The 19,883-nt window shown below is 36.6% G+C and overlaps 1 protein-coding gene across 2 annotated transcripts in view; it reads left to right on the forward strand.

The window, feature by feature from the left end:
• Positions 1 to 19,883, forward strand: part of hmgxb3 (HMG box domain containing 3) — a 28,909-nt gene that overhangs the window by 1,964 nt on the left and 7,062 nt on the right. The window contains exons 2-19 of one of the 2 annotated variants that reach the window (XM_049474826.1): positions 4 to 159; positions 1,077 to 1,251; positions 2,303 to 2,827; positions 3,225 to 3,323; positions 3,673 to 3,804; positions 5,898 to 6,241; positions 7,294 to 7,403; positions 7,485 to 7,571; positions 11,244 to 11,332; positions 12,190 to 12,288; positions 12,430 to 12,579; positions 13,827 to 14,140; positions 14,402 to 14,532; positions 15,281 to 15,412; positions 15,554 to 15,738; positions 17,092 to 17,311; positions 17,563 to 17,696; positions 18,620 to 18,739. In XM_049474826.1, coding sequence (XP_049330783.1) covers positions 17 to 159; positions 1,077 to 1,251; positions 2,303 to 2,827; positions 3,225 to 3,323; positions 3,673 to 3,804; positions 5,898 to 6,241; positions 7,294 to 7,403; positions 7,485 to 7,571; positions 11,244 to 11,332; positions 12,190 to 12,288; positions 12,430 to 12,579; positions 13,827 to 14,140; positions 14,402 to 14,532; positions 15,281 to 15,412; positions 15,554 to 15,738; positions 17,092 to 17,311; positions 17,563 to 17,696; positions 18,620 to 18,739 — 3,189 coding nt within the window. In that variant the 5' untranslated portion in view covers positions 4 to 16. Of the gene's footprint in view, positions 1 to 3; positions 160 to 1,076; positions 1,252 to 2,302; positions 2,828 to 3,224; positions 3,324 to 3,672; positions 3,805 to 5,897; positions 6,242 to 7,293; positions 7,404 to 7,484; positions 7,572 to 11,243; positions 11,333 to 12,189; positions 12,289 to 12,429; positions 12,580 to 13,826; positions 14,141 to 14,401; positions 14,533 to 15,280; positions 15,413 to 15,553; positions 15,739 to 17,091; positions 17,312 to 17,562; positions 17,697 to 18,619; positions 18,740 to 19,883 lie in introns of those variants that run through there. The other variant, XM_049474827.1, reaches the window with a different exon arrangement.

Raw genomic sequence — 19,883 nt, forward strand, 5'->3', positions numbered from 1 at the left:
TAGAACCATTCTAGTGATGGATGCCATATATGAAGAGACAGAGGTGAAGGTGATAGAGGAGGTAGAGAGCTGTTACACTCTAGTGGACCTCCCATCATCTAAGAAGAAGAAGAGGAGTAAAGGCGGCGGAGAACATGGAGACAAACCCAAAAAACCCAGGTAGAGATGAGCTGTCCCAGTTGTGTAATGAAGCATGTATACATGTTAACAATATGGAAAAAGAGTGGTTTGATTGGTTGGATATGTGAGGTTTGAAGTGGGCTTCTTTGTTGTCTGCTGAAGCTGAAAGGTTTCCGGTAATTCTGAGCTGTGGAATAATCTATGGCACTTGTTAGAATTGTGATAAATATAGGCAGAATGCATAAACATATTATTATTAAGATTATGTTAATGTTAAGACAACTTAATATTGTTTTAGGCACATTGATGACTTTAATGTATAGTTTACATGATAATAATAAGTGTTGTAGTTGTAGTTACTTTTTAGTAAAATTAGCCCAAATGTGTTTTGTTCTTTAATTCAGAACTGAATCTGCAGTAACTTTTTAAGTTTTTAGGTCATAGGCAAATTGAGGCAATTTGACTTAAAAAAAATCCTTTTAAACAGATTTCACTTATTTACAGCACAACGTGTGTCATATTTGCATAACTTGCATATTAGTTTAGTTGAAATTAAATATTAGCCTATTGGTCTACAACAAGCATCATGAGCCTGACTAAGATAGACAAACAGCATGACAAACTTTGAACATGCTAGTTTACCAGTATAACCGACTAGCATGAACAAACTGGTTGACCAACCAAACCAAGTATGACCAAAATAAAAACAACTTATCATTTCTAGTAAAGAACCAGTAAAGCAGTTTGCTTATCAGCCTAGAGTATCAAATAGTAGCTTAGACCATCTGAAACCAGTCATTAACAAAATCTGTCCTTGAACTGGATGTTTCAGCAGGGTATTTTCAAAGTTGTTACTGAATATGTTCAATTATTAATATCTAAATAATAACCTAAGCTTCAAAGTATGGAGTGAAATTCCCTCTAGCAGTCTGAATCTGACTGTGTGTGTCCTGCAGGTCTGCCTACCTGCTGTACTACTTTGATGTGCATCAGAGTCTGCAGCATGAGCATCCAGACATGCCCCAGTCTGAGATCAACAAGCGCATCAGCGACAGCTGGAAGAGACTCAACGTGGCTGATAAAGGATATTACCTGGAGAGGGCCAAGATGGAGAAAGAGGGAGTTGACCCGGTAAGTCATGACAAGCTGTGTATCTCTGAATTAGTAACTTTATAGGAGAATATATGTTTGTAAGTTATTTAACATGATTTTATTTGAAGACATTTTGAACTAGATTTATTTTATTTTATCAGGTAGTCTGTTGTAATTTAAAGAATAGCTAATGTAGCTACTTTGACCAAATCAAAGTTCAAATCCCAAACCATTTCAGAATCTGTGACCACTAGAAATGTGCTCCTTAAACTTCATGCAACCAGCATAAACAACGTGGAGCAATATCTTATTGACAGTGAGAACAAGTGATAGACATGTACTGACAGTAAGTAACAGTGTTAATTGAAATTATTCTGCTGTAAATTAGGGAAAAATTGTAAAAAGGGCCTATTAATTTATAAAGAATAATGTTCTTTTTGATGAAATATTAAAAATGTTTAGTGTTTTGATTTTTTTATTGCAGCTTTGTACTTTGGTTTTCTTTTAAAAAACAAGACAAAATACACTTACATTTAGACATTTGTCTTTTAAAAGTTGGCAAATTAATGATAACCTTTAGCCTAATGAGTCAGTGTAACATTTAGCAGTTTAATTTTCCAACTGTATCAAGCTCAATTTGAAATAAAGAAAAATGGGTTTTCATCCAATTTTTCAATTATCGAGTTTTTCATTTTAGCCTTTCATAAACAGAATTTCAAGAAAAATAAAAAGTTGAATCTTCTCTTGATTTTTAGATTTGTCAATTTTTGCACCTTCATCTGATGGTATAATCCAACTTGCAAAATGCAAAAATTAAAAAATCAGAAAATAAAAAAATAATTGAAATTACGATTATGCAGGGCAGAGATGAAAAAACAAAAAAATAATAAATTGGATAAAAACTTATTTCTTGGTCACTGCACTTCATAAAAAAAATGTAATGAGTTTTTACATCCAATTTTGTATTTTTGCATTTAGTCTCAAACGGTCATAAAATTAAATGAATAAACATTACACAGACCCTAATATTTCATATTAATCATTTGAACCTTCTGCATCTGCTCTGTGTTCTGCATCTATCTCTTAATAGATGACACAGTCAACAACGTCTTCCCCAGACGTCCCGGGCTTCCGTAAAATCCTCCCAAGGACCAACTACATTCTTCTCCCTAAAGGTTCAGTGAGTGAGGAGAGGCCAGGGGGTCCTGTGGAACTGTGTATGGAAGGCAGGGTTGATGCTGTAGTTGAGGATGTCCCTCAGACTTCTGCTCAGGAACCCTTGGTGTCCCCGTTGACTCTGGGAAGTGAAGTGGAGCTTGTAGAACAGTGTATTGCCATTGAAGCTCTGGCAGAGGACAAATCTGCGTCTTTAGGAAGATCTGCTGCGCTCCAGGGAATTTTGTCCCAGTACTCCTCCACTTCAGCCGTCAGATCTCTGACTATGGGTCAGGACGGTCGGCATGGCAACACTCTGCTGATGAAGGAGGAGGAAGGCGGGGCAGCAGGCGAGGCTTACGGGGGTGTTGGTGTAGTGGAGGAGGGGCTTGAGGGCGGTGCTGTGATGCCGCAGGTCAAAGTGGATACAGCTCACCTGGTCGCCATTATACCCAATCACGTATGTCAAAGCGATAACTGATCGTTATTTGCACAAATTCTGTTGAGATATTTTTATATTTAAAGAATTAAAAGAATTGTAGCTTATAAATATATGGAACTCTGCAAAGTTTTATACAATTAAACACATTTTAAAATGTGTTTAGCTTGTAAAAACATTGTTAGATCAGAACAGCTGAGAACATTAGAACATTTTTTGTATAAACATTCCTTGTACTTATTAATATGAACTAATGTTAGTGATTTGTGAGTGGGAGTGAATTCTTACTTCCCAGATAATGAGCTAATGAGCTATATTGTAATTTACATTTAAATGAAATGCTAAATTTATTTGTAAATGCATTATTTATATGCAGTACTTCAAGGCTTGACTTTATTTTTTTTATTATTTTGTTTAGGAACTGGTCGAAAACAAAGTCTTCCCTGCAGCCAGTCCCATTATGATGCTCCCTATGATAAACCGTGCCAAACCAGACTCTAAACCCTCCTTCAAACTGGTCAGTAATATATTTGAACACCTAAATGAGGTAGAAATCTGATTATTTTAGTATCTAAAGTTATTATTCAGACCAGATTATATTGACAACGGCTTCATAATGTTGCTGACACTAAAAAACTTGCATCTCTGTTTTAGCAATTGTAACTTTCTGATCTAGTTAGAATCTGACACTTATACTTATATTTAATCAAAGTTCATGATAATTGAATAGCAATAAATGTAACAAAATTCTTCCTTTGACTTCCATTGAGTGATAAGTTTTTTTTTTTGCCTTCATCTGTAAAATGGCTATTTTGGAGGTGCATGTTTTTGTGGAACAACAGGCTAATAAGTCACTTTGTTTTTAGTCTATAAAGTACACAAGGAGAGGACGAGGCAGCTGCAGCACTCCTGGATGTTCATTTACGTACGTCACTCGCCATAAACCACCCCAGTGTCCTGAATGTGGACAGCACCTCGGTGGCAAGTGGGTGCCCCCTGTAAGTTAGACTATTTAATTATATTTCTGTCTGTCCTTATGAGAACTGGTGTAATGATGGGTTTAGCTCAGAGGTGTCCAAACTACGGCCCGCGGGCCATTTGCGGCCCGTTTCCTTTTGTGGAGCGGCCCGCGAGGTATATTAGAAATAGAATGAAAGTTGGCCCGCTGTTAAGCAGGTTTTTATAATGTGAGATTCAAAGTTTGAAAGCTAGGTGTCAGAAATGGGCCAAAGAGTCGGAGAGGGTGCGCATTTCTAGCGCAGAAAAACGGGGCAAAAGAGTCTAAAAGTGAGTCTTAAGGAGTTTTATATTAAGAGACATCATGACATTAAACATCAATTTGAAAAATCTTAGTTTACACAACACTGTCAAAGATAAAGATAGTTAGTCAAGTAAAATGGTGTGTAAATGAAATAATCAGGAAAAAATAATTATTTAAAGTGGTAACTTATATGTCATTATTTGTTTTATTACAGAGTCTGTGGCCTGTGACTTCAAATATATTTCTCCTTCTGGCCCCCAACAAAAAAAGTTTGGACACCCCTGGTTTAGCCAATTTTGAATATTTCTAAAATAGTTAAATACACAGCAATTATGCGGTTACTGCTTGTATTACAGACTAGAGTTCTGTTCTATTACTTACATTTACAGTTGCGTTCAGTTCTGTATAGATAGATACAGATATTAATTGATCTAAGCCTTAATTCACTCAAATGGTGTGTGTTATTGTTCTAGCTTCAATATACAGCATATCCAAAAGATTGTAGAGTTTGTGCTCATCCACTGTTGCCTTTGGACCTTTTCCTTCAGGGCCTTTGTGGGCACCAAACTAAATAAATAGGGCCAATATGTTTTTTTTTCCCCATGGGTTCCTTGTTGATTCCATATACAGTGTGTGTCAGTGAAGGGCCCATCAAGGTCAGTGATTGGCCCCCATCTGGGTTGTACACTGCAGACGGGACCTACAGTATATGAAATTAAGTTGAGCTATAATAAAGGGACTCATTTGTTTGTCTATAATACAAAATAATACAAACAATACAAACCCAATCAAAGCTCATACCCCCCTAGAACCCGCCCAGCCCTGATTGCACTAGATTTCAGAGCATTACTGTAAGGAATTGATAGCATGTGACTCTGTCATTATTAGTAGGTTAAGGTATGATATTGCTAATAGTTGATTAGATATAGATCAAAATGCCACTCAGATTTATCTCAGAGGTATCAGCACTGTAGAGAAGTTTTGGAGGATTTAGAGCCCTCTAAACATGGATTGCATTTGGCATGGTGACCTGGGACTGATGTGTGGCTGCCCCACAGCATCCTGTTATGCTTACAATGTTTTCTGTATCTGTGCACAAGCAGTTTAATGAATGTCCATGTCTGTCATTTATATGTGCCATATTTTTCGATGAACGTCTATTTTCTGGTCTATTTTCATACATAAGACACACCGAATTAGAAGGCGCAGTTTTAAAAGACACTATAAGGAACTACTAATTCTGCAGAGTGCTGTGTGCTGGTGGAGGGTCGCTAAGTAAAGCTAAGCTAAGTAAACAAAACTGTATAAAAAACACTTTCTTTTAAAGTCAAACAAGCGCTGGATGTTAATCTAAACAGATTTCTCTTCTGAAAACTGTTTATTTGGGTGACTAAAGCGCTTCTGTAAACTACTGTAAACTTAGATTACCAAATTTCTTCAGCATTAAAGCTGGAGCATTAGCAGCGAACCGCTAGCAGTTAGCATTTAATGCGCCCAACATCGCTACACTGAGGAACCCTGAGTGTTCCGGTAAGCCAGGGCGATATTAGCTAGCGGTTCGTTCCACTTAGCTTGTTTTAACCCTTTACTGCTCCATAGAACCTGACTGGTAAAATTCATACATAAGGCGCACTGGATTAAAAGGTGCACTAACTATTTTTGAGAAAATTAAAAGATTTTAAGTGTGCCAAAAATGCAAAAAATGTGGTGTATATATATAGAAAAAATATATGTTTTATAAAAGTTATTTAATAGAGAGAGAAATTTTTATTACTGGTCATTTGATAAAGTTCCTGATACATCTGACAGATGTATATATGTGCATTGCAGGCGGCCAAAAGAGGAGAACCAGGTTCTAACCCACATTCAAAGAAACAACAGGAGGTTCAGGGTGATAATTCAAGCTCTGTAGCCTTGTCCACAAAACCTGAACCCCAAGACATGATCCCATTATGTAACGTAGACACAGGACAGAAGGAAACTAAGGACAACAGCACCAGTAAAACAACAGCCCCAACTAAGACTCAGGACAACAGTTCTGCTGAAAGTGCAGAGCCAGGAGCGAGGCGGCGCAAGAGAGAGAAGATGGGTGCAGTTCCAGCTTCTCAGCCAGCAGATGGCCCTCTTATCAAACTGTCAGTGGGTAGTCAGGATGCTGAATCAGCAGGAGTCATGTGAGTAGGCATTATTTATTACAAATGGAAAAGGTTTGTTTGAAATCAGTGGGTAATTTAAAGGATTGACATTTTAACATTAACATTTCTATCAAATGTTATACATTAATTTTGGTGCATTTAATTGTGTGCATTTAATAATCTGTGAATCTTTTGGCTTAAAAAAGATTTTGAATGTAATTGCAGATTTTCTTAATACGAGCAAACTTGTGCATCTCAGAAAATTAGAATATCATTTAAAAGTAACTTTATTTCAGTAATTCAGTTTAAAATGTGAAACTCATATATTATATAGATGTATTACACACAGAGTGATCTATTTTAAGCGTTTATTTATTTTATTGTTGATGATTATGGCTTACAGCCAATGAAAACCCAATAATCAGTGTCTCAGAAAATGTGAATATTATATAAGAAAAATTGGTACTTTTGGCAGTGTGCCAAGTCCTGCTGGAAAATGAAATCTGCATCTCTATAAAAGTTGTCAGCAGAGGGAAGCATGAAGTGCTGCAAGAGTTTGGGCTTGATATAATACAGTGAACCAACAACAGCAGATAACACGACTCTCCAAACCATCATTAATTATCAGTAAATTTTACATTTTATTTGTAAATCAAGGGAGCAGAGTCTGGAGGAAGAGTGGAGAGACACACAGTTCAAGCTGCTTGAAGTCTAGTGTGAAGTTTCTACGAGTGATGGTTTGGAGATGTGGATATTTCATTTTCCAGAGGGACGTATCAATTGGTCTTATATAATATTCCAATTTTTTGAGACACTGATTTATGGGTTTGTATTGGCCGTAAGCCATAATCATCAACAATAAAAGAAATAAACACTTAAAATAGATCACTCTGTGTGTAATACATCTATATAATATATGAGTTTCACATTTTAAACTGAATTACTGAAATAAAGTTACTTTTTAATTCAATATTATTAACATTTTTGAGATACACTATAACATATGAACTTAAGTATTAATGACTGTGAGTGTGTTGTGTGCTTCATATTTCTGTCGTGATTTAACGCTGTGGTGATGTGTGTGTGTTTAGCGGGTTAAGTGGTGGGCGTGTTCGGGTCTTTAGTAAAGACAAGAGCAGCAGCAGCAGTAGTGGTCAGAAACGCCGGATTAGAGCCATCCTTCCCGCCCCTTCTACCTCAAGTAAGATATCAAATTCCTCACACTGTTGAATAATAAAATGGAACTGCATTAAGATGAAGTGTTTTACTGTGTTTTTAACAGATGTTCCATCTCAGCCAGCTGTTGTTCAGTGGATAGCAGTGCAACCAAGTAAATTAAGAAGTGAGCCAAAAATCAACAGCAGACCAGGTAACAGAACAGGTTTCTTTTTATTCATGGTACATACAGTATATAAACCAATAAACAGCACCAGCAAAGAAACAAACAGCATATGCTGTGCTTTTAATGCTGGTATGGTGCTAACAAGCAATGACAATTATTAATCTAAATCTTAATCTAAAATGCAAAACATTTTAAAATAATGATAACATTAGTGTGTCCAAATGTGTGATTGGTACTTTATTTAAAATTATTATTTTATTAATTTAGTAATTGAACAGTTTGTGGAGGCACCAAAGGTTGGAAAACCAGTGGACTTAAGCAAAGATTGAAGGATATGTCAATCATTGTTGATTTAAGCCAGTAACGCACCTGGTTTTGTCAGTCACTTGTTATTAAGCCAATCATCAGCTGTCCATCATTTTTTGCTGCAGAGTGGTTCTAATGTATGTAATGGAGTTTCCAGCACATGTACAGACACAAACTGCAGCTGCAACTGGGGCTCGAACGTCAGCCACCCAGATCTTCACTTTAGATCACCTATGAAAACAAGTCATTATTTGAAAACCTTAAACAGAACACTAGTTTGTTAAAGCTTAAACAATAAAGTAAAAAAATATAAAAAATAGATAAACTGCTTTCTATCATGAACAATGATAGTCACCCACTTCACACCACCATCATGAAGCAGAGGAGTTTGTTCAGTGGCAGACTGCTGTCACAGAGCTGCACAACAGACAGACTCAGGAGACTCTTTAACTCCTCCCATCGGGGACGGGATGCTGCTGCTGACTAAGTTTAATCCAGTCACATCACATGAACATTATTCAACCACTTAATTATTTACACTAACACTTCCCCAACCTCACTTACATTCAAATACACTTTACTCATGATTGGGTATTCACATATTCACATTTTATTTTTAGAACTATATTTGTTACAGATGCATATTTATATTATATTTCTCTGTCACATCAGCCACTTTCATAATCAATGTCATTGCACATTACACTTTGCTCTGTTAATTATTTAAATATTTAATGACCATTAGCAACATCTACTGCAGTTCAGCTCCAAAAGAGAGAATGCAGAAAGGCTGAGCGCAGATGGCGTAAAACCAAGCTTCACATTCACAAAGAAATTTTTAAAGATAGATTGCGTGATTACAATAAAATAATGTGCACATGTAGACAAACCTACTTCTCCAGCATTATTAACAATAATATTAACAATAGCAAAGTTCTTTTCACTGTGGTTGACAGACTAACTAACTCACCTACATATATGACCTCTGAGCTAGTTTCAACTGAGAGATGTAATGAGTTTGCTAAATTTTTTAATACTAAAATCCACAATATCAGGCAAGACATCAGTACATCTCTATCCACCAAGGAGCCCATGTGCTCTCCAAAACCATGCATCATAGTCAACATGTCCCAGTTTAATACTATTAATGAAGAAGTTTTAATTGATACAGTGAGACATCTCAAATCATCCACCTGCAGTCTTGATACATTACCAACCAAGTTTTTAAAGAATGTGTTTTACTCAATATCAGCAGACATTCTTCAAATAGTAAATACCTCACTCATGTCGGGTGAATTTCCAAATTCATTAAAAACAGCCGTTGTGAAGCCTCTCTTAAAAAAGAAAAATTTAGATACAAACTTATTAAACAATTACAGACCAATTTCTAATCTACCATTCATTGGAAAAATAATTGAAAAAATTGTCTTCAAGCAAGTTATGCACTTTCTGTCCATAAATAACTGTCTAGACCAATTTCAGTCAGGTTTCCGGCCCAATCATAGTACTGAGACTGCGCTTATTAAGGTTATCAATGACATTCGCTTAAACACAGACTCAGGAAAAATGTCTATTCTACTACTGCTGGATCTCAGTGCTGCTTTTGACACCATTGACCACAACATTCTCATAGATAGACTTGAGAACCGGGTTGGACTTTCTGGAACTGTCCTAAAATGGTTTAGTTCATACCTTCAAGGAAGGAAATACTTTGTGGAAATGGAAAATAATGTGTCTGAGACTGTGCCAGTGACCTGTGGTGTACCCCAGGGTTCAATTCTTGGGCCACTCTTATTTAATTTATATATGATTCCTCTGGGTGAAATCATGCGTGACTATGGGATATCTTACCACAGCTATGCAGATGACACTCAGATCTACATGGCCCTCTGCCCAAACAACTATGGTCCCATTGACTCACTGTGTAAATGCCTTGAGCAGATAAATAAATGGATGGGACAGAACTTTCTGCAGTTAAATAAAGATAAAACAGAGGTTATTTTATTTGGGAATAGTAATGAGAGGCACAGACTAGCTACCTATCTGGATTCAAAAAGTCTAAAATCTAAAGAACTAGTGCGTAATCTTGGTGTACAAATGGACTCTGATCTCACTTTTAACAGTCACGTCAAAGCCGTCACCAAATCAGCATTTTATCACCTCAAGAACATAAATAAGATCAGAGATTTTCTGTCTAAAGCAGATCTGGAGAAACTCATCCACGCCTTTATTTCTAGTAGGATTGATTACTGTAATGGACTCCTAACTGGACTCCCAAAAAAGACCATCAAACAGCTTCAGCTGATTCAGAATTCAGCAGCCAGAGTTCTGACTAGAAGTAAAAGAAGGGAGCACATCACCCCCATCCTTAAATCCCTACACTGGATACCAGTATGTTACAGAATAGACTTTAAGGTACTGTTACTGGTGTATAAATGTGTTAATGGTGCAGGACCAGCATATTTATCTGATGTGCTCCAGCAGTATGAGCCGAGCAGAACTCTCAGATCATCAGGAACTGGTCAGCTAGAGCTGCCTAAAGTAAAAACTAAACATGGAGAGGCAGCGTTTAGTTACTACGCTGCTCTTAAATGGAACCAGTTAACAGAGAGTATTAGAAGAGCTCCAACACTAAACATGTTTAAATCCAGACTGAAAACCTACATGTTTGATCAGGCTTTCAGCTCAGTTTAAAACACTGCAGCTCCGCCCACTTTTATTCTGTAACGGCACTTTTATATTATGTTTTTTCTTATTTTAATTTTATTTCCAATTCCTTGTTGTTCTTTTACATGTTTTTAATTTTACTTCTCTTTGTTTTAATCATGTATGTTTTATTCATGCTTTATTCTTATTTTATTTTTATTTCAAATTCTTTTTGTTCTTTTACATATTTTTAATTTGACTTATCTTTATTTTTATTTTTTTATTTGATTTCTCTGTGTATTTTCTAATTTGTAAAGCACTTTGAATGACCGTTGTGTATGAAAGGTGCTATATAAATAAACTTGCCTTGCCTTGCCTTGCCTTGCTCCGTTTACAGATATATCTTTCCCTTGTCTGTCTGTCTGTCTGTCTATCTATCTATCTATCTATCTATCTATCTATCTATCTATCTATCTATCTATCTATCTATCTATCTATCTATCTATCTATCTATCTATCTATCTATCTATCTATCTATCTATCTATCTATCTATCGTTCGTACAAATACAGATATTTCATTATTTAATGTTTTGCTTTTTTTTTTACACCCAAAAACATAAACACTTTTGTCGAATACCATAACAAAATCGAATCGTAAATCCAGTATTGTGTATTGAATCGAGTTGTGTGCAGAGTGTATTGTTACACTCCTATTTAAAATGCGTACATTCTTCTTGTTTTCTCAGTGAAACCCCCCAGTGAGAGGATTTTGGGCTTAAAACCAAACACCCTGAAGCAGCTGGGTCACTCTGTGGCACCCAGTGCCTTAAACCAGGTGAGAGAAGCTTAATCCTTCTGCCTTACTGATTCTGCTAATAGCTAACGCATGTGTTATTAATAGTTTAGCTTTAATGTAAGCCATATTGTATGGATCTTTATTACTAGGTCATCTGAGAGGTTAGGAATCTAGTAGATGTTCCAGGGAAGTGTCACCTAAATCTGTGTAGGATCTGCTTATGATTTATTTATAAGAAAGGGCCCAATCGTGATCTTTTGTCAAATCCAGATATTTAATTACATTCAGTTTTTGATTTGTGCACATACAGTCAATTATGTTAGGGTTCCTACACATCCTGGACACTCATGGAAACTCTGGGAAAATTAGAAAATTGATAAAATTGTCTTAGAAATATTAGTGAGATCCAGTAAACACTTGAGCTCTGAGTGTTAATCTTCCTGTAACACTAATTCTCTAATACTTGACTCATGCACTTCTAACTTTACCATAGTTTATCTTTAATGGAACCCACATTTTAGGGATCTTATTGTCTCTTATGTGGTTGGGAACCAGTCAAAACTTGGACACACCTTCTTTTGTGTTTTCTTTCTTTTTACTGTAAATCTAATATTGAACACATTAAAAGTATACAGGAACATATGTGGAATTATTTCTTTGTTTCCATGGCTTTAATATTAATCTACAGTGTAGATTAAAGATAAAAAAGATAAAAATAAAGAAATATAGAAAAACATTAATTAAAATAATTAAAAGATATGTTAAAACGTTTGACTGGTACTGTGTATTAGTTGTTCCACAGAAGTAGATCTAGGATCTGTGTATGATCTGCTTTTGCTTAAAGATTTATATGTTTGTGAAATGTCTCCTGGAAACTCTTTGCTTCTGTGTTCTAGAAACCTACTGCACTTAACAGCAACCAGTGCATAGTGACTGACAATGGAGTGAAGATCCTGTCCATGGTGCCTTTCAAACAGAACTCTGGCACTTCACTGGTTAGTGTTATACTTCGATTTGAGACACATAAAAATGCATTTGTGTCATACTACAAAACATGATATATTTATTTAGATTTTTAAATAAGATAAGTCCAGTTTGTTAATGTTTCCTGTTTGATGTTGTGTTTGTTTCCATAGGCTCTCGGTTTGTCCACGGCGCGTGGTAGAGGCAGATGTAAAAACCCTTCCTGTGATTACATCTATAAGAACAGACACAAGCCCCAGTTCTGCCCCAGCTGTGGCTGTGAGCTCACCACCAAAACGCCCAAGCCAAAAGCCAAAGAACTGGTGAGCCTTAAATATGGCATTGAATGGGATTTTATTAATTAATATTTTATATCTTTGTTTGGTTTAGATGTTATTGCTCTACATTGCGTTTTGATTACTTCAGCTTGATTACTTCATCCTTTAATTAGTTTTAAATGATATACCCCTAAAATAATCAATGATCTAGAATGTCATGATACTAATAATGCACTCTAAATATCTCCATATATCCGGAATTAAAGTAAAATGATACTAGAAAGATATAATCTTTAATGGTCTCTATTAGATGTAATAATGTAAAAATAATAAATGGTACATATACATATATTTGTACAGATAGCATTTATTCAAGTTGTATTTTTACATTGTTTATACTGTTACAAAATCTAATTGTAAATCTAGTATGATAAATTGAATCAAGTTATGTGCAGAGTCTGTTGTTACACCCCTTTGGGCCCTTTTTTTTTTTAGCAATCTCTAGGTGAGCCATGCCGTTTGTTTCAGGGCGTGTGAGTGTGTCTTTGGTATTGCAACGATGGGAAAAGTACACCTTTTACACAGTTGGAAACATGCAAAATGCTTGTATAAATTCTGTTAATTATTCATGGGTAGGTTTTAAGAGTGCCACTTGCTGATCCTTTTAAGAGCCAGGTGTAGTCCGACTTTGGCGGATTGCTATTTCAATGACACAGCTATCCGGACATATCAAAATACACTTTGTATAAATGCTTCTGTCCAACTAACCTGCTTCATGCTGTGAAGGTGCAAAAGCAACAGGAATTTGTATTCTGATTATTGTTGATGTAAAGTTTGTATAGCTGCCAACTGGCACACATTAAGTTTGTGCGCTACTGTGTGTTCTGTGTTGACAATTCACTGCCAAAATAGCAACAAACATCTGACTGTTGACGTCTGTCTAGGCTGCTTTAAGTGGCACACCTGTGTTTTCCATTGCCAAGATAGCAATTTAGTAGAAATTTAAATGACCACACATCATTTCCAGACCTACATCAGCGTAGATATACTTAAAAGCACCTTTGCTGTTTAAACTACATGGGTACAAGGTGGGATAGCAATGAGTATTCTGACTCAAGATGTTTTATTCATTGTGTTTTAAACCAATCTATACTAAGACGTTTTTTTTTTATTATTTCAAAAGGTTAATTTCTAGCAGTTATAATAATAAAAATAATAGCAGTTAAGTCCTGCTATGAAAAACACTGAGGCCCTCCTCTCTAATCCCTCACTATCCTGTATCTGCTCTGTAGTTGTCTCCAGAGTCGGCTAGTGACACCACAGGGCTGCTGGAACCATCACAGCCCTTAACCCCAGCCCAGAGAGAGCTCCAGCACCAGTCTACTGTGGCCTTGCTCAAACACACCCTGCAGTACCCTGAGAACGAGGCTGAGCTGCAGGACATCTTCAGTCTCATTCAGAGCCTCAACCACGCACAGCTAGAGAGAGATGGAGAGACAGAGGAGGAGGATTCTGCGTTCCTGCAGAACGGTTGGCCGAGCTTCTACGAGCCGGCGGCCACCCACTGCACTCTGTGTCACTACCCTCTCTACAGAGGAGAAGCTGGGTGAGAAGTTAAAATGCACAAATTATTATTTATTCTAACATTATTTAACTTTTTAAGACATTCTGTATTTGCTTGAATCAGGGAAATAATTGATCAATCAAGAATAAGAAATAATAGAATTATATACAGTATTACAATATTACCTCAGTGAAAAATATTAGATATAAAAACTTTTATTTCAGATGTTGTTGTTTTTTTTTTGTTTTTTTTTTTGCTTAGCAGATGCTAACCGTCCCCCTTTTTTATGTTGGTGTGTTGCAGTTGTCCAGTAGCAGGGCAGCAGCAGTGCTGGTTACTGACTGAGTCTCTGCTGCAGCCGGTCTCTCTGCAGCTGAAGGTTTGTCCCAAACTGCAGTGCCTGGCCATCCACAGCTTCACCGACCTTCACCCAGGTGCATACTCTATATATACACACATACACACACACACACACACACACACACTCACACGCAGACACTAGACAACATATACAATACTTACAGTACTCTAGTCAGCTTACAAATGTTTGGACACCTGTGATTAGGGACATAATCCTAGCAAACAAAGGCCAAAATCCCCTGAGACAAATATATATATGGCATTTTTTGTGTAATTTTAAGTCCTTATGTTAGGGGAACGTAAACCTAATATTTTAGTATGGGGTTTAAGTATATTATCAATAATTGTGCAATGAGGAAGAAAATATAATTATTATTATTTTTTAATTAAATGCATGTAACTTGGACTGTATTGTACTGTACTGACCATGTGCTATATACCATGCAGAAACCTTAAATATTTAAAGTTTCGTAGGTTCTTTTAGACATAATTAGATCTGGAGGTTGTTCTGGAAGTTTTATCAGAATTTAATGCAAAGAATGCAAATACTGCAAAGAAAAAAAAGTTCTTATTCATAAAGTTTTAAGAGTTCAGAAATCAATATTTGGTGGAATAGCCCTGATTTTTAATCAAAGTTTTCATGCATCTTGGCATCATGTTCTCCTCCACCAGTCACTGCTTTTGGATAATTTTATGACACACCTGATGGTTTGATGGCTTGTAATCATCCATCTTCCTCTTGATTATATTTTTATACCACTGTACATGACTATCATATCCATGACATGAGTGACTGTGCTGTTTTTTTATTGCTGTGTTTAGGTTTGTTTAATGTGGGGAACCAGCTGCTGGTGAGCGTGGATCTGTTCTTCAAGATCCGTGCCCAGATTAGACTGGGACAAGACCCTGCGCTCGCAGCTCTGGATGTTCTTAACACTGCACACACTCTACCAGGTACCAGAACATTTAGATACACTAACATGCCAAAAGTAACTGTTCACATTTTTCATTCAACTCTGTAGAGCAGTGGATGTGGTTCTTGGAGCACAGAGCTTATAAACGGCTTCACTCTGTTTGTTTCTCTCTCTGCTCCAGGCTGTGTGTTGGGTTTAGATGTGCAGACTCATCTACAGGAGCTGTTGTGTAGTGGCTACTGGGCGTTTGAATGTCTGACAGTGCGGGACTACAACGACATGATCTGTGGCATATGTGGCATTGCCCCAAAACTGGAAATCACCCAGCGCAACACCAGCAACGTTCTACAGCTCAAAAATGTGGAGGTAAAAATAACAAGATTCACTTCAACTTTATCTCATTCCTAGAAAATGAATTATACTGAAAAAAAACACATGCAGGCAATCCAGCCCATCAAGACATATTTGGGGTTGCCCAGCACAACACCAACAATGTGTTACAGCTTAAAAATGTTATGGGCAAAAAATAACGCAACTCTCTTTCAGTTCATCTTATTCCAAGAAAATGAAATAAAACTCAACAGTTAAATAGGGTAATACTTAACTGAAACCTACCCAGCTGAAATAATTACATTACCATAGAGTAGAATAGAAACATTTTCTGATATTTTATATTTATATATGCAAATTAATGATTGCATATTCTTGATTAAATATGTGGCAATTTACATACATTTCAAGTTTCAAGATCAGAAATATAATATGGGAATAAATTCAGGTTTAAATATTTTATTTCCTTTTGTTCATATAAAAAAGGATCCAAGTTTTACAGAAGAAATTTTGGATCTCTCTTATGATTTATTATTACATAAATCAGAACATATTGTAATATGTAATACATAAATAATAAAGAAATATATAAGATGTAGTGCAGGGCGATTATGGCCTAAAAAATAATCTTCGATTTTCAAATATAATTGATTTTTCCCCCCTACTAAAAATCAAACTACAGATGACAAAGAAATGGTAAAAACTAGGTTTACATGTAAAAATAAACACAATTTACAAATAACGCTCTAAACGAGTCACAGTAGAAACTTTGCATTAAAACTAATTCGATTAACTGAATTAATAATGAAAATTGCCCAGCACTAATGAGATTTATAACTTGGGAATGATGTATGAACACTCCCCTTTGAACAGCCTTCAGACATACATTGTCATACATTTGTATGGGAAATTGATTTTCTTTCATAATAAGTTGCTAATAGAAAGCAAAATTGCCATATTTTAGGACGATAACATTGTGTAGGAGAGAGAGGTTTATATATTTTATTTTCTGTAATGATAGTGCAGAGAGCAGTTGGAGAACTGCATGTTTGATTAGAATGCTTGTTTTTTTTATTTAGGAGAAATCAACAGACACAAACTAACTTCTGTGTGTGCATTTTGAACTTGAACTATTTCCACCAGTCAAAAAGAAGATGTGACAGAAAAAAAGGTTTAGCAGCACATGAATAATAAAATGTTTTGCCTGCTGTTTCTTGCCATATCAGCTTGATTCAGATATGCAGTTGGCACAGTGCCACCTGCTGGGATATTAGCTCCTATTACTTTTTAGTCTTGTAGCTCCAGCAGACATAAAATGTGTCTCAACTACATTTGTTTGTAAAGTAAAAAGAAATGCATAAATTAGATTTTTTTTAAATCTTTCTGAAGTTCACGTGGCCGGAGTTTCAGACGTCAGAGGAGGTTCAGGTGGAGGAGTTTTGGCTGGCGATGGAGAGCGAGGCTCTGGAGCAGGCCGCCTTCCCCTCAAGTGTCTCCATCACGCGCTTTGACGCCTCCATCATCGCACCCTTCTACCCCCCACTGATGAGGAGCGCCTTAGTCATCAACACTGAGAAGGACAAGATCACCACCAGTCTACCACATGCAGGTGATCAAAATCGTTCCTTACTCGGCATAAGCTGGTTAGATTAAGACCTTATTTGTAGGACTTCTACATTAATTGCTAACATGTTGAAATAATTAAAATTAATAATAATAATAATAATAATAATAATAATAATAATAATAATTTGAGGTCATATTGCCCAGCACTACCCGTAATGCTTTGGTTCGATCTTTTGTGGAAATGAAAGTGGCTGAAATCACACAAAAAAATTGACACTACATTACACTGTGCAGGAGATCCATCTGTATTGGTACGATTGATCCATGATGGTCAGCTGAGGCCAGACGATATGGACCAGCACACTGAGGAGGAGCTGCGGAACATACTGGAGCAGTGTGGAGCACCATCTGCTCCAGATAGTAGCAAGGTACACACACACACAGACACACTTCTCATGTATATTTACAGCCACTGAACTCAGAAGGGCCTGACACATCAACTCTCTTTCCGGTGTGAAAGCTGCTGTTTCTGCTTATTATACTAGTTGTTTACTTGAAGTAATTATAATAGTACAGGTTAAAAGTGCATATCCTGTCCCAGTTTAAGAGTTTTTCTTGGAAATATGTTGTCCCAGGCATAATTTTATTGACATTTTTAAAACCATTTTATACCACTGATGATGATGATTATAATAATAATAATAATAATAATAATAATAATAATAATAATGCATCTCTTTAAAGAGCAAACCAAGCTTTAAGTTTTCATTATTAAGGCTGTTTAGACACCAAAATGTAAAGATAAATATTGTTTTTAAACAAAGTTGACTTTGTTCCTTGCTAAGATAGCGAGGGATGCTCCTTCTCTGGTACCTTCTACTACCAGAGCAGGAGAGTCCCTCGCTACCTTTAAGAAACTCCTGAAGACAGAGCTCTTCAAAGAGCACTTACTCTCCTAACACCTCTAACTAACTACCTTCTACTACCAGATCAGGAGAATCTCTCACTATCTTTAATAAACTCCTGAAGACAGAGCTCTTCAAAGAGCACTTACTCTCCTAACACCTCTAACAAACTAACTACTTTTAACCTCATTTCCTGCTCCCCAACCTTTCCTCCTCTATCCCACTTTTCCCCTTGACCTCCTTTAGGCCTTGTGTCCTCTGTTTCTAAATGTACATCATTATTTCTAAGTCGCTTTGTATAAAAGCGTCCGCTAAATGTAATGTAATGTAATTTAAAACCGTGGGCTGTATGTCCATATATTGTAAGATAAATTGATAATATCACGACAGGTCAAACAGCACAATATATACTTTAAAAGCTCCTTCATGTTTTTCTGTGTTGACAGGAGGAGTTGATGGTGTCTCTGTGTTTGCTGTACACGCAAATTCAAAATGGCCTATCAACAGCCCCCCAGCCTCCCCAGCACCTAACGGCAGGAAAACTCAGCAAAGTCTGCCCTCACCAGGTAAACACACAACTCCACCTGCTTCTGAATACAGCAGATGAATAATCCATTGATTTAATGATTATTTAAAGTGGTAGTCTGTATTGTTTTGTTTCTAAACTGAAAGCAGAAGCCTTTCTGAGTGGAGAAGGGATAAAATATTGTGTTTAATGGTACCAGTGTGCAGGAATGAAGTGGATTACTTCTGGCCCCGTCACGCGTGTTTATGTACTTACGTCACACGTACAGCCTCTAAAAGAGGATGTGGCTCAGTTTTAATAAATGCGAGCGGCTGGTGGAGCAATGGAGACTTCAGAAGGGGAAACTCAGAGCTCAGCAGCTCATTCACTCATAGTAAAACCTAGTAAAAAGTGTGAAGTTTAGAGTGAAGTTTCTGACTAAGCGCACTCTCTCTGTCTCGAACTGAACATAACCTGGAATCGGATTCATTTACTCTGAAAGGAGACCACATCACACCCGCCCAGTTTAAAATGATTCTTACGCATGCTCAGTGCAATTACTTATTCTTCCCAGAGAGATCCCTAATCTCAAAACGTAAAGACATCAGCTTAAAAATTCATTTCACTGCATTTTTTCAGCTTAGAACAAAAATGAATGTTGTATTTATTAGCATGCTTATCTAAATATAAGAAATCCTAATTTCTATATTTTAAAAATGTTCATACATTATTGTTGGCAGTTATGTGTATTAGGGATGCAAATGATTAATCGACTTTAGATTAATTGTCGATCAAGAGGTTGCTCGAACAAAATGTATTACTCGCGATTAATCGCTAGAGGGCGCTACTGTAGTAACTTGAACAGAGCGTGAGAACGAGAGGTGAACACGACTCGCGAGAGACCAGGGTTGAAAACAAAATGAAGCGGGCGAAAATAAGTGCGGTGTGGGACCATTTCAACAGTGTTAATTTAGGCAAAGAAGTCAAATGTTCTCTGTGTAATGCGGTATTGAAATACAACAGTTCCACTAGCTCACTCAGTTATCATTTGAACGCCGTCACAGTTTCACTGAGAGCGCGAGCGTGTGATGAGAGAAGGGCGGAGGACATTACAGAGAGGATATGCAGCATGATCAAGAGAGATTTGATGCCAATCAAGACAGTTGACGGTACAGGGTTTCAGGATCTCTTTGCATTGAGGATTG

This window comes from Astyanax mexicanus, chromosome 2 (assembly GCF_023375975.1).
Source record: "Astyanax mexicanus isolate ESR-SI-001 chromosome 2, AstMex3_surface, whole genome shotgun sequence".
NCBI classification, from domain to species: domain Eukaryota; kingdom Metazoa; phylum Chordata; class Actinopteri; order Characiformes; family Acestrorhamphidae; genus Astyanax; species Astyanax mexicanus.